This window comes from Pyxicephalus adspersus, chromosome 8 (genome assembly GCF_032062135.1).
Source record: "Pyxicephalus adspersus chromosome 8, UCB_Pads_2.0, whole genome shotgun sequence".
Taxonomy (NCBI): domain Eukaryota; kingdom Metazoa; phylum Chordata; class Amphibia; order Anura; family Pyxicephalidae; genus Pyxicephalus; species Pyxicephalus adspersus.
This window is the reverse complement of record NC_092865.1, coordinates 27,417,532-27,432,958: the sequence shown is the minus strand read 5'-3', so window position 1 is coordinate 27,432,958 and position 15,427 is coordinate 27,417,532. Positions and strand designations below refer to the sequence as shown.

The following is a 15,427-nucleotide window of genomic DNA, read 5'->3' as shown; positions in this document are numbered from 1 at the left end:
ATAAAAGTTGAAGAAATCCAAACACCTACTATAATTTAAGATCAAAACAGCTTACTGTAAAAGAGTTTAGATGGCAGTAGCCTAATTTGTAATGGTGATTTTTACAACTGATACTGATGCTTGTTGAAAATGGTTCAAATTGTTCAAAGATTGCTGTGTGTATTGCTAACAATAATGGCAGAACTATAAAAAGCACATAGCTTCAACTGAAAGCTATGATTAAAATATTTAAAGAAATATGACTTAAATTCATTTATGACAACTGCATACTATAATCAAACAAAATCAAGCAATTTAACTATCAAAGCCTTAAATGTAGAAGTATGCAAAATTATAGCAATTACATGCAGCCACCCACACAGGTCCACTGGAATGGCCAACTACTTACCAAAATTGGATATGTCCTATGGTTATGTTATTATAGTTGACAGTCTTAAAAGAAAACGTTGACTTTCTGCAGGAATCCTAACATAATAATGGATTTGAAAGGATAATACAACTCTCTTATAATGCTGGAACATTGGCATACTATGACATGCCAAATGTGCAACAATTCATGATGAGGCTTCCAAACAAGAACTTGGCACTGTATTGCTATAAAGCAAACACTCATTTGAATAAACTGTATACACTCGTACATTTCAATTAACATATACTATACATGGGTAATGAGTATTGTGGAATCAGATCAATTCCTATTCCCTTTGAAATATTCATAATAATGAAAAAATAAGTTTTGCATCAGTCCAGCTAGGTTACAATGTATGATACTTTACCTACAAAACTAGGATATTGTAGACTGGAAGCTTGATTTCATTTGCCAAAACCTAAGCAGACTGCTATGCATTTAATTGTATCTAGCATTTCAATATCAGAAAAATAAATGAGAAAACTAAAAAGTTAACAATAACAACCCTCAACTTTTAGCACTGAAAATGTCACATTAAATTACTGACCAATGCAAGTCAAGTACTTGAAGTACAACAGGGGCAGAACTTAACATTCTGGCTATTATGGATAACCTGATTGTTGCTCCCACATCTATGAAAAATGAGATGGTAAATAAAATACAATTGGGAAATATAAAATCAGAGCTTAGATACCGATTATTTCACAGCCCAGCAATGATGCTCATCATAAAGAAATGGTGCTCACATGTCCACTTTGCTTCCATTATTGCACTTCAAATACCTGCACACAGAAATAAAATCCCCAGCAGAAGTATTTATATTAAATACAAACTATAGTCTGATTATCACAGCTATATTGTTCTAAATGGAGTTTAAAGAAAAAAAGCTTTTTGTATTTTGGTGTCCCATACTTAAATCATACACTGATCTGCATTTTGCATAGATAGAGTTTAAAAGCAGAACGAATCTATTCCACGATGGAGTACAGAAATACATTTATTGATGCCACCCACATGATCCTCATCTATCCTGGTCATGAATCAGTGATCGCCCTTTACTCTCCATTTCACAGGCAAAGTGGAATCATTTCAATTTATCTACAGATGCATGCAAGACAAAAATGCAAAATGCTTTAGTGGAGGTATATTAGCCCCTTATGAAATACCTTAAAGAACATGGGGACCAAACCTTGTAGCCCCAAAACTGAAGCTCCAAATCCTTACATCATGACAACTCAGAGTGATGACATTTGAAAAGAGCAAGAAATAGATGATAAAACATTCAGACTAGGTAGAATGTACAATGCAACTACAGCCTAAATCAGTTGTTTTTCACATTTTTAACATGGGTGAACCCTTGCAATATCTTTCATGTCTTCAGGGAACCTGTGCTATGAATACAATATCCACAACTAGGAGTACATTAGCTTGGTGATCGGTGGACAGAATGCCTCTTACATTGCTGACTAGTGAAATGAATGTTACTTTTACAGATAACTAAAAAGATCATTGATGTTACTTAAACTTGGCACAGATTGCTCATTTCTCAAAGAAACCCTAGCTACCTTTGGGGGAACCCTGGAGGAGAAACATGGGCTTAAGTGAAGCCTAAGTGAAGACAATCAATTGAGAACTGCAATTCCATAAATGATCCCATAAATGATTCCAGCGGAAGCAAAATGATACCAAAAATATTAATGCAGTGCTGTCACAAAAAAGCAACATGTGGTTTACAAAATTTGGTACAGTAGTGAAATCACCACAGTATGTTAAGTTATTATTAATATGTCAAAGCAACACACACATAATAGTACTTTAGCACAGTCCTGTCCAAATGATACAGTAAGAAAGTATCAAATGAATGATAAATAGTCATTGATATATGATTGAATATAAAAGTTTTGGTTATATTTTTAATAGTCTAGGATTAAAAAAATGTATTTTGATATCTTGAATGTGATTGTAATTGTATTGTGTTTGTAATTCTTTGTATTACAGGGTTCTGTTTGCAACTGTTGCCTTATATCAGGTGGCTAAAACTTAGGAATAAAGTGGCATCAAACCCAGTTAGAAATAGTTTTGAAATAAAAGGAGAATTGGTTAAAAAGTCAAACCTGTATTTAAATATTTATTTCCCCACCATGTTACTGTTTATTGGTTCTTGCTGATTCTACTGAAAATATAAATATTTTAAAGATACCCATCACATTAGTGCAGGCCAGGAATATTAACTAAAATTGGTGCCTTGCTACTTTGGCATGAAAATTAATTATGAATAAGTGATATTTATGGGGCAAGCAAACAGCCCTGTCATCATATAGTATAAAGAATGTCCTTGAAACCTAAGAGATTTAAGTCCATCTGTTTAAAATGTAATTTGCATTCATTGCTCTGGAAGATAAAATATCCTATATTTTAGATTACATCTTTCTTCTTTGGTCTCTTTTTATTTTTCTTAAAGGTGTTAAGGCTAAGAGTAGGTTAAGGGTATGAAACTAAGAAAAACTTATTATTCCTATTATCTATAAACTATATCTATAAAATGGGTGATTTTAACTTGTGCAGTGAACACAGTCACATCTCTGAGCCCTGAGTGTTTATTTTAGTAGATGTCTAATTTTGGCTGCACAGATTGGCAACATTGCAAGTAAATAATTACAGGTGATACAGTATTGCAACAATGGAGAAAGAAATACCATAGTGTTCCAGGGTAACCAGGCTTTAATTGTTTAAAAAATGGAAGTACTAATGCTTCCATATGATGTCACCACAGGGGGTCACCAAGACCCTCACCTAACCGGAGTAACAGGAAGGGTTTTTTAGCGGGTTCCCTGTGTCCATCACGTTTTACCATTAGGGCAATACCAAAAGCCAATATATTTTATTTTAGTATGGAGGTTTTACATGTGGATATTAATTTCATATCATTATAAATCAGTGCATAATTTACATTGACTTGTTCTTAAAAAAAACTACAGATATACCATTTTATAAATCTCCTGGGCGTATAGGTCACCAGAACATACAACACAAGAACCGGACGACTATTTGTCATTTTAAATCATTTTTTTCTGTATCAGCTACTGTACAACCTAATGAACTTGGAAGAAATGGGAATGGTCAAACTCAAACAGTAATATGTTGTGTCAGCTTTCAACTGACATTTTCATACACGTAGTCTGAATGCTGCACTCTGGAGTCTGTATGTTGTGGAAAGCCAATTAATCATGAAAGGAAATACAACATGAAAACCCTATTAATATTTCTGTGGAATTGTCTTAGCTGCCAGGCAGCTCAGCTGCTCACCCTTTCTACTTCACTATTTTAAAAATGTGTTTTTTCATTATTGAATCAGAAAAAAAGGTCTTTATTCAGAGGTCTGATAGATATATCTGAAAACAAAGCAGACATGTTGTAATCTGATTTCTTTTAACACAGTTTCTTCCCTGTGACATCTATTTCAAGCCTTGGGTATACAATATATTTTACTGACCTGCTGATTTATTAGCTTGCTGAGTTATTGTAATGTAATTATTAACTGACATAATGTAGAACAGGAATTACCGGACTCACTTCACAAAGCAGACTATGTGAACATGCATCACTTTGTATTAATAGATCTGCTCTCCATCAACAATGGAGCATGTTAGGATAATCCAACTGACAATATTATATATATATTTATATATATATACATTTTTGTTTTCTAATACAATCAGGTGGTAATAAGGTGGTAACAGGAGGCTAAAATAACAAAGCTTATCTCCATGTGTGAGGTTTCTGGATGCTTTCTTTTACGTTTGAAGCAGCACTTTTCTTGTAAAAACAATCAATATAAAGTAGACTCTTGCAGTACCTGTGCAGAAGGGCTGGAATTTAAATAGGCACCCCAGGAACATTTGAATAGGTCTATGGAATTCTATGTAAAAAAAATGGTGAACACTGGAAGGTGTAAAGTGTGTTGTTGCACAACGTTTCCCGATCCTTCAAAGCCAACACTCTGTTCTGCACGGGGGGCCCACTGTTGACTACGTCAGCCACTGAACATTTTGCACTTTTCTCTATTTACCTGTTGGACCTGCCAGTGAAGCTGACCTAATTCAGCTTCCTGTGAAGGTGTGACACCAATGCTGCAATATTTTTGCATTCAGGGCAGAGTTGGCAGTCTCATGTAAGGTGTATCTACTTGCATTACAGTGGTACAAAACTAATGTTGCAGGGGTATGGATATGAGCATTTTACTGCTAGATCACAAGCCACAATCAGTCAATACTTGTCCACACCTATCCCGGCCCACTGCTGTCTGGATTGGCAGCACTGATTTTTTTGCCTCAACCACTGTGATCTGCAGTGTCTAGAAAGGGGTGGTGAGAGATACAAATAAAGGAGAGTTTGGCTCACTTAGGGAAAATAAAGAAAGACTTTTGTTTAGTTTATGAGTATTGGGCATCACATAGTAACTAGATCTAGTACTTTTTGGATTACTTTACAGAAACCTTAAGTTTTGCTTTACCTATTAGCCATGAAATAGATTCTGATTTTCATTTGGTTTTTGTTCCTTTAGAACCACATCACCGCCTTTGCAGAAGTCACATGATGTTGAAACGGATGCCTTTTCTCTGCACTGGACCTCCTCCCTCTTCACAGTCCACTCATCTCAGCCGAGACATATTTGACAAGAGCGGGAAGTACAAGCTACAGTATCTGGTCTATTTAATGATTTTTACAGTATCAACAATTTTGTCCGCATCTGAAGGTTGTTTTGTATTTACAACTGTTTTTTTCCTTACTTTTTTCAGAAAACTATTGACAGTGTGTTAGAAATGTGCACTAGTCAGTATGTCCAATTTCCAAGATTCCTGATCCTTAGAGCTCTTTACCCACCCATGTACATACAGTTCCTTTCTTTAGGTCACATGTTTTGCTCTGGACTTTCTAACACTCACCTTAAGAAAAAAAAAGTTTGTTTAAGCTAATACAGCATGACCTATCTCCCGTTTTAATTACATTTAATATGTACAGAAGAAACAGAAAATAAGAAACCTATTTATGTTTTGTGCTAAATACTGTTTGCACATGGTATTTTGCTATATATTTCACTATATGATTTATACTTTATGTTATATCAAGACTGGTGCTTATGTTTTGAAGGGAAAATGCAAATTTTTACTGTAATAATTAATGTATCATAATTAAAAATTTATTTATTTGGACTCTTGTCTGATGTGTATCAAAGAAAAATTGTGCGGGTTTTTGTTCATGTTTTCTTTAGCACAAGCCTCTGTTAACCTGCGGGAGAGAAAAAAAGCATAAAAATGATATAATATGGTAAAAAAAAAACATAAAACAACTTCAAAGCAAGGCACAAATACAAATAAAATCTTAGAAAAATTTTTACAAATAGTTTTAATGTGTAAATGAAACCTAGTTGAATGGAGTTACAATGGACATTTTGTGCTCTTTATGTTTCCAAATCTTTAGTTTTTATTGAAATTTACAATTTCTTAAACTTTTTTAGGTGTATCCAAACTCAAGAACAAAAATACAATATTGAGTAGATTACCGGTGCTTTTATGTGGTGGCTGCATTTCAGTTCTAGACTTTGTTTTTTACTTTTTCACCTGATGATCCCACAAGCAAACTTTGGGACAGATTTATCAAAGCTCATTAAGACTGGAGAAGATAGACTATCATGGGAGAACCTGGGTGATCCCGCAAATATGATATGGATTAAGTTCAGAATTAAAACATTTGCCTAATAATAGCAAATAATTTAAAAAATGTATTCCACATTTGTTGGATCACCCAGTCTATCTTCTCCAGTCTTGGAGAGTTATAATAAATCGGGCCCTTTGTGTCATAGGGTAACAGCAGATTCAGACCTGCCTTTGGATCAAGCGATCCTGTGTGGGTTGGAGAAGCAGCATTTTTAGATGTGACAGTGGGCAGCAGTGAGTGACCTGTACTGCTTACTGCTGCCCCTATTCATTCTCTGTAGGGCTGCTGCAGGGAGAATCTTCTTGTGGCATCTCCCCAAGGCAGCTGTTAATTGGCATAAAGAGGTGGTGTCCACACCAAATCCTCACTGCCAGTCAGAACATAGCCTAAACACAGCCTATGCAGGGGTAAAAGAATACAGTGGGATTTTACTACATGAAATCACTAACTCAATGGATTTCTGGCAAGAGGAACAGGTCATTTATTGCACTTACAAAACACTTTCAATGGTATGATATATTTTCTATATATACTATATGGTAAATAGGAGAAAATCATTGTTAGAGTTTGCACACACTGTAAATCTCTCTACAGCAGGGCCCTTACATCTGGATGCATCTAATAATGCATTAGATCAGGGGAGTCAAACTCTGGCCCGGGGGCCAAATTTGGCCCGCAAGATCCTTTTTTTTGGCCCCCAAAGGGTCCTTTTTTTTTGGCCACTAAATATGAATTGCAGCTGGCCTGCCGCTGCATTGAAATATCGCCGCTACTACAATTCCGAGCATCATTCATGTCTATAGACCAGCAGGCTCTCTGCCTATGCGTGGCCCCACATTGGACTGTTTTATAGAGGCTGGGAATATTAGTAGCGGTGCTATTTCTCTATTATAGGTTTGTTCCAGATTGAATGTTAAGCAAAACCTCTTTGTTTCCACATATGAAAATGTTTTACATCTAATGAGAAGGAAAAATTTCCTCAATTTTTTCAATAAACTTCAACTTTGGTCCGCGACTTTGTCTAAGTTTTTAATTTTGGCCCTCCCTGTATTTGAGTTTGACACCCCTGTGCTAGATGAAAAGTTAATACCAGGACAGGAAGGCACAGTCTCAAATAATACCCTGCCAGATGTTTTATTCCCTACCTATTCTGCTAAACATTTTGCACACAAATCATAATTATTTCTAATAACTTCTTCACTGGTAAATCTCTGCAACAGGGACATTGTAACAGTGCATTACAACACGATGGACATTCTTTACCTTCCCCATTCTCTTAAAATCTAAAACTTCTCGCTGGAGTTAGGTTTAAAGGGCAATTGTAAACTTGCAGGAAATAAGGAATTCCATAAGCACACCCTAATAATCTGGGTAATTTAAATGCTAGAGTTGCCTCCAGAACAATAAAAATAGGTAAAAATGTTCAAAGTGAACACCTGTTCCTCAATAGACCCCAATCAAAATCTTAACAAATAGATTATTTTTTTACTTAGCATTTTATTTAGCTACATATATTTGCAGTATTTTTGTATTTATTTTCATATTTTTTTAAGCTGAAATATTTGACATATGGATACAGCAGCTGTTTTTCACTAAAAATTTAGTTATTTTTAAGTGTATGATGCCTTGGAAGTTTGAGAATTAGAAGTATGTATTTAAAATTAAGTAAAAAAAAAGTATATTTTTCTGCAAACATAGATACAGGTTTCTGCATACAATATTTATATTATTTACGGGAACTGCAAGGGAGTATTTAGTTGAAACTGAAAGGTTTAAACATAATGAAAAAAAAAAGCCAGTTTGAATACTGCCACCATCCAACACCAATCCACACCAAGGATGCGTAAGTTGCAACACACTTTTATATATATATATATTAGTATAATTAACTAATATTTCTTATTACTCTTAAATAGGTAAAAGTGAAGTAAATGAAAGCTACAATTGGCTGGATGAATCATGGGCTTTGTACTGCATGAGTTCCTGTTTCCAACTTCCATTGGTAAAGAGTATTTTAAACTTTAATGCAATAAAGTGCATGCCTAGTTAAAACAAATGACAAAAATAAAACCACTTTGGAATGAGTGCACATTTTCCCATTATATGTAATGCTGCAAATACCAAAAATATCCATTTATCTGCTGATCCAGTGAGCTCCTAAAATCCCAATAAAGCTGGAATACGTTTTTGCTGCACTGAAATCCCAAGCAGAGTTACCTGTCCTGCCGGAGTTCTCCCCTCCCCTGAACACCTGAGGGAGGGACTTTATATTAGTATACTGCTAATATTCTGCTCCAGCCAAACATGCACCTTTAATAAAAGTTCAAATAGTAACAATGTAATGGAATGGTTGAACAACTGAACATCAGGTACAGTATTAACAGAAAAAGTATTATGTAAATCACCCAATTCCATAATATTTTACTAGATACACAAAGTGATTTTACAAAAAATATTGTAAAATGTTTGCTTTTACAAGAAAAGCAGGAAAAACGTATTTTGTATCTGAATAGGCTAAATATATTGTATTCAAAGTGACATTGTCCTCTCTAGTAAATGTCAGATCTGTGTCAAAATATGTTAAATAAAATATAACTGTAATACATTTATATTACAGAAAGTATTTTTGTTACAACAGAAGGGAAAAAAACGGCAACTGAACTCAATGTGTCATTGCCTGCAATTTTTTTTTTATGTATTAAAGATAAAGACCTTAAAAAAATGAAAGCCAGCTTAAAAAGTATAATTGTTATGTTCTGAAGATTGCAAATTTAAATAAGCTTTAACCCTAGTCAACAGATCTGAAATACAACCTTTTGCCAAATATATAAATTATATTTTTTATTTAGCATGTGCAGCATATAATTTGCAGTATTTTTTTATTAATGGCTAAAATTATTTCATATGTATAGTACGTTGGAATTTGGTGGATTAGATGTATTTAAAGTTACCAAAGTAAAAAAAAATGATGAGGGGCTGCTGAGAAGTTCCTGGCTTTGCCCAGAAAGAAGAGAGCCAGAGTTATGAAATTATGAAATAACACATTTATTCAACATATTCCCCCCTGAGATTAATGCATTTGGTACAGCATAGTTGCAGCTTTTCTAGAACGTTCAAATAAAAGTCCTTTGGTTGGGTGGCAAACCAGCTCTCAGCAACATCTTTGATGTCAGAAATGTCCTCAAAACTTTGCCCCTTTAGGTGTTTCTTCGAATTCGTCTTCATCTTCAACGGTGAAATGCTCAGTCTTGAAACAAGGTATCCAGGTTTCGACAGTGTTGTAGGAAGGACATTTCTCCCCCAGTGTTCATGACATCTCAGTGTCAATGTCCTTTGCTGACTTTCCCTGGAGAAACAAGAAATTCACAATGGCCCGTAACTCCAATGACGTGAAACTTGCTTGTGCCTCTGCCATCACAGCTTCTCACTAAAAGAAAAAACAGTTTTAAGAATCGCAAAGACCTGATATTTGCACAGTTACATACTAAGATATTAGGCTGTCATATGCCCCCACACTCAATGACTATACAAAAGGTACAAGTCTATGATATAATGCCAAGTCTATGACATTGTGGCATGATTTACGGCTAAGTAAGGGCATCCTCTACCAAAGACTTTGACTTTTACATTTTTGAAACATTAATGCACCATAGACAATGTTCTGCTGTTCGGTTCATTAGGCAGTACATAAAGTAATATTTCTAATTAAACAGCATTTGATGAGCAAGTCAAATGACTGGTTTGGGAATTCAGATAATAATTTTTCCTGTTTTCCCTGCCAGTCTATTTAGATATCTCCTCTGACTGCCAGTTCTATAGGCTTAAGTGCTTCCTGGGATGCCAAATGTGAATCAATTGTTTCTTTTAATTATGTACAAAACTTACGGAAAAGAGAAAAAAGAATTTATAAAGCTTTGCTGTGGGACAATTATAAGATACTGCAACTAAGTAGGTGCTCCATGTTGCCAACCTACAATATAGATTATCACATAAATTAGAGATGCTTGCTGTAGATGAAATAGAATCCATTAGGTTCCTAAATTCTTTATAAAACAAAATCCCTTTGGGGATCATTTTTGTAAGACTGAAATTGATATTCACCAAAGATTCTATGGTGGAGAATCTTCCAGGTCCATGTGTGATTAATGACATTGGGTGATTCTTCACCAGAGAATCTTTAGTGAATATCATAATCATTAATTTCTAAAGAGACTCCTTAAACTGGACTCTCTATGACCATGAGAAGAATTGACTGTAAATTTGGCTTGAGGGTATATGGCCACAGTTCAAATCACGACTGCCAATAAGTAATCTCATTCTGTATTGATTAAAGCACAAATAAAATTCAGTGGTTACAGTCATGTTTGTGGCTTTATGATAGTTCTGCTATTAATAAGACATCTGAGAGTCTGGACAGAATGTTTAGTGCTCAAGAAAAACTGTCAAATAGAAATAACAATTTTATTTTAGCTGGCAGCTGACAGATGAAGACCCGTGATGTGCTACTCATCCTGTCCACTGGGGTACATATTTTTTACAATTTAATAATATTAATTATTAGGCAAATCTGTTGTTATTGGAGAAATATCATGTTCGGTGGCAGCCATGGAGAGATAGTATATGAACAGAACGCGCTACAACTGTTATTAGAAAATGCTGAGAAAATGTGTTCATATGTTTGATCATGAACTGAAGAGAAATAACATCAAACAAGACTAGTGGTATAGTAAAGGTATAATTAGTGGCACCGTCTCTAAAAAGAAGGCTGATGCTTTGTATATAGTTGTCAGGAATATTCTGTTCATGGGGTAATCACAAGGTTGTATTTTCTTTATTATGTAAAATGGGATCTCCATCCAAAAAGTGGACATCTAAAGCAGCCTTTCGTGACCTTTTTAACATGGAGAAATCCTTGAAATAGCTTCCAGGTCATCAGGGAACCCCTGCTATAATTACTATATCCACAACTCACAGTATATTAGCATGCATATCAGTGCAAACATTCCCTCTTCATTGCAAACTATTGGGAGGAATGTCACCCTTTCAACCAAAAAGATCATTGGTGTCAGGAAAACTAACTTGAGTGGCACAAACAGCTCATTGCTCAAGGAACCCCTAGAAACCTCTAGAAGGACTAGAACCCTGGCTGAGAAACTCTAATGTAGAGTCATTGAAGTGTATGTATAAGCAAAACACACTAAAAAACCCTATTCTTTATATCTTTCATATACACAGACCTATGTGTATTATTGTATTAGCATATAAAGTCACCTGATGATCATGCAAGAAAAAAAACTGATATCACAAAAACTGTTACCTGCACTGTCTTGTTTTTTTGTGTGAACACCCTCCATCAATTTTATGGAGACTAAGAGGTGGAGAAGTTCTTCAATTCTAAGTTCCTATTTGAGGCTGAAAGTAATAGTCAATCATAGTACAATAGTAAAAGTATTCATTCAAGGCAGGAGTAAGTGTATTACTGGCAGTATTAATAGCTGAAAGAAAAACTAAAAGAAATACATTTAGTAAATGTATAACACTGTTTTCGAAAAGCATAGACAGGGTAATTTCACACACATGTGCTGTGGGAACATGAGTGTGTTCCTATGCTGGGCTGTGGGGCTGGGCTGCTTCTGCACACAAAATAATACATGCACCATTTCAGGCAGAAAACTGCATGGCAATTCATTTTAGTGCAATATTTCCCGATGCCAATGTGTTGCAAGGTAAGTGCACTGGAATGGCATTACGAATAAATGGCACCACATGTGTGTTGTCATGCACTGTGATAACACTTACATGAAAATGTGTGAAAATGTGGTAAATGTTGGCTTTTATACAAAGGTATTTTTTTTGAAGAGACTGTAAAGGGGACATTATTTCTAGTGGCCACCTATGTAGGGGGCATTTTGCCCACTGTTCTTCAATAAACTGGATTAAGCAGAGGTTCTCCAGGACCTTAAAATATTTCAAGTGTTTTTCCATGGGGTAAAAAGGTACAACACCATTGACCAAAGGATTTGTAATACCTGTTGATCACTGTGACAGCCAGGGAACTACAGACAGAGGCCAGCAATAACACTCTAATCAGTACAGGCCAGAAAATGGTGTCACTTGTTATACAGGTAGTCCCCGAGTTCAGGACATCTGAGATACGGACGACTCCTAGATACAAACGGGGCTTCCCTGCTCATTTGTGTGCAGGACGAGGGGGGCGTGTTTGAATGAATTGCAGAAGAAAACTCAAAAAACAGCTGAGTTTGTGGGTGATCTCTTCTGCAACTCTCTAACAACCAAGACAAACTCTGCAGTTGTTTCTTTTTGCACTGCAAAGCTCAGCTTGCTCAAGAACCTAATGAATGTCTAGGCTCCATAAAGTTTTTGTTTTTTTTTTGTTTTTTTTTTTCTTTTTTTGTGATTAGCTCATAGTGAGGATTTTATACAGTAACTGACACCACGCTGCCTAATATTATGTTGCGACAAACATTTGTCCTAATTGCATTTATTAAAATAATGTACCTGTTCCGACTTACATACAAATTCAACTTAAGAACAAACCTACAGTCCCTATCTCGTATGTAACCCAGGGACTACTACTATGCTGGCATTTTTATAAACTAAAGGATAACATTTGGTAATCAAGTCCACAATCAGTCATCACATATTAACTAATTCCATGGAAGTGGTGGAAGACCCTAGCATGACTCTAAGACCTTGGAGTCCATAGCCAGGTACATCGAATTGTGCACTTACCTGATAACACTAGATCCCCATTTTTGTAAGTAAACAAAAAAAAAAGATAATGTTGCATTTCTCAGTATAATTTTTTTTTAGTTCTTAATGTTTATAATTTCATTTGATATAAATTCCAGCATAAAATATATTATTTATTGCAAAACTTACCCATTTCCTGGTTCAAGCATAACTCTGATTTGATTCTTCTTCAGTCCAGTCCTTATAGTATTCAGCATTAGACCCAAAGTTACCTGGCTGCCCAAGGTTTGATGAGATAAATGTCTGCTCTGGCTCTGTGCAGAAGGAAGGGACTTTGTTGGTGACTGAGTTCTCTGTAGAAATAAACAGACAAAATAATTTAATCTAAATTAAATTGGTTGAATTTCTTAGTAAGAGTACTGGTAACATATTTTAGAAGGGGAATATAAAAGCACTAATGATGTTTATTTTCAGTGATGAAAATGCATTTGTAATATAGAAGTGTGAATGTAACCTCCATTTTCATTTATAATAAGGAAATGTATACATGAATTTTGATTATTTTTATTTTGTTTTAAAGTTTTTACAAGGATGTTTTTATCTGCACACTTTCTGCACACTTTTATCTGCACACTATCTGCACATAGATGGAACTGATAATCCATTTTACAAATGTGTGATCAGGCAGGTCATATTGCAGAAAGGTACATGCAATGCCCTTCTGTAATAATGTGTCTTTCCTGCCTGATCATTCCAGCGGATGAGCCAGAAAGCTGAGCTGTGCATGCGCTGGAGTTACTGGCACTATCAAAGATCATCTCCAGAAGGTAAGTCGTGCTGCTTTAGTTCTGCTTTAATGGATAACAAAGATTATCAGGGAACAACGGGTAAGCTAAAAAGAAAGCACATCAGTACCAGCTTTCTTTTACTAAATAAAATTCCAGACAGAATTTCCAAGTCTAGTCTACATGGGCCAGAATTCACACACATTATTAGCATTTCTCCAATAGACAACCGTAAATTAGGTCATTAGGCCTGGTTTAATAAAGTTCTCCGAGGCTGCAATTTACAGATGAAACTGAATAACACATTATAAAAAAGAACCTCAACTCCAGTCCTTGAGGGCCACATATAGGTCAGATTTTAGTATAAAAAGAGTCATTTTTGGTTTCTTTGTAAACATTTATTAAAGCATTCCGAGGCTGAAGAAGATACACTTTCATCAGTAAGGCTGGGTGATCCAGCAAACCTGGAATGGATTTGTTAAAAGTCATTTGCTCTTTGTTAGCAAATGCTTTAAACCCTGGACCAGATCCATTCCAGGTTTGATGGATCACCCAGCTTCACTGATAAAAGTATATCTTCTTCAGCCTCGGAATGCTTTAATAAATGTTTACAAAGAAACCAAAAATGACTCTTTATATTAAAATCTGACCTATATGTGGCCGTCAAGGACTGGAGTTGAGGTTCTTTTTTATAATGTGTTATTCAGTTTCATCTGTAAATTGCAAATTATTCTACAGAGCCCTGTAAATCTTAGATTGTATACAACAGACTTTAAAACAGTCTGTAAGGGATATGTAAAAAATAAACCTTAGGTGGAAATGAACTCACCTCCCCTTTGCCATCTTCACTGGCAGCAACATCCTAACCCAGTGCTTTTCCGAATCTTCAGCCATCTTAATTGGCCAGACCAAAATGACGTAACTTCAGTCCATGTGCAAAGGACTAAATAGATTCCCAGCAGCCAGATTTACTGGGATTGTGCAATGAGCTTACATGCACAGATCAGTGTATATTCTAAAAAAGATTTAATATATTCTTTTCATTGCACAAGGGACAATAAACAGCCGATCTGCTCACATTTTATTTAGGTTCTGCTATAGTTCAAGTCTAACTATAAATGCAAAATATAAACAATAATTCATCTTCGTGGCTTAAAATAAAGAACATTTTGTTATTTTCTATTTACAACTTAATTAGGAAAAAGAGAAGTAAAGAAGAATGAAAGAAGATGATAATTTGCACAAAACCACCACAGATTTCCTTTAACCTGCTCACCCACACTCTGTTACCATATCATTAGGCTTCATTCTTACATACGGCCTTTGTATAGGGATCAGGTTGTAGAAAAGTTTGGCATTACTTAGAATGATGTTCTGATATGCTGAATGACAGCTGAGCCCGTTACACCTTATTTTCCCGCATCCTATTTTTACTACATTGCTATAGTAACAGTCAAAGAGCACAGTGGTAGAAGAAAGTACTCGAGAAATCCCTAAAGTAGAATTCCAGTTTTGTAGAAAAAAAAAAACAATACTAACATACAAGTGAACAACGTTCATTAAAACATTTATTGCAAATTCTGACCTTTCTCTGTTCAGATGTCTATGAAGATGTTTATGTAAACTTTGCCATTGCTTAACCCCCCTAGCATTCTAATTCTGTCCGTATTTCCATGCATGGATATTTATTTTACATTGTAGGCCTATAATTCTTAGGTATAACTCACCGAAATTTTACCAATATTTAATACATTTATTAATAAACTTTAAATAGAAAAAAACAAAAATCTGTTAAAAAAAA

At 35.1% G+C, this 15,427-nt stretch overlaps 2 protein-coding genes across 4 annotated transcripts in view; one reads left to right on the top strand and one right to left on the bottom strand.

Annotated features, from left to right (window-relative positions):
• PLPPR5 (phospholipid phosphatase related 5) overlaps window positions 1-5,622 on the top strand; it is a 126,998-nt gene extending 121,376 nt beyond the window's left edge. For all 3 annotated transcript variants that reach the window (XM_072419844.1, XM_072419846.1, XM_072419847.1), the window contains one exon: window positions 4,974-5,622. In XM_072419844.1, the coding sequence (XP_072275945.1) occupies window positions 4,974-5,006 (33 nt within the window). In that variant the 3' untranslated portion in view covers window positions 5,007-5,622. The remainder of the gene's footprint in view (window positions 1-4,973) is intronic.
• Window positions 5,623-9,072: 3,450 nt separating this feature from the next.
• The window catches only part of LOC140336212 (uncharacterized), a 16,870-nt gene continuing 10,515 nt past the window's right edge, over window positions 9,073-15,427 (bottom strand). The window contains exons 3-4 of the mRNA XM_072419210.1: window positions 13,031-13,194; window positions 9,073-9,554 (exon numbers count right to left, since the gene is read on the bottom strand). Coding sequence (XP_072275311.1) covers window positions 9,542-9,554; window positions 13,031-13,194 — 177 coding nt within the window. The 3' untranslated portion in view covers window positions 9,073-9,541. The remainder of the gene's footprint in view (window positions 9,555-13,030; window positions 13,195-15,427) is intronic.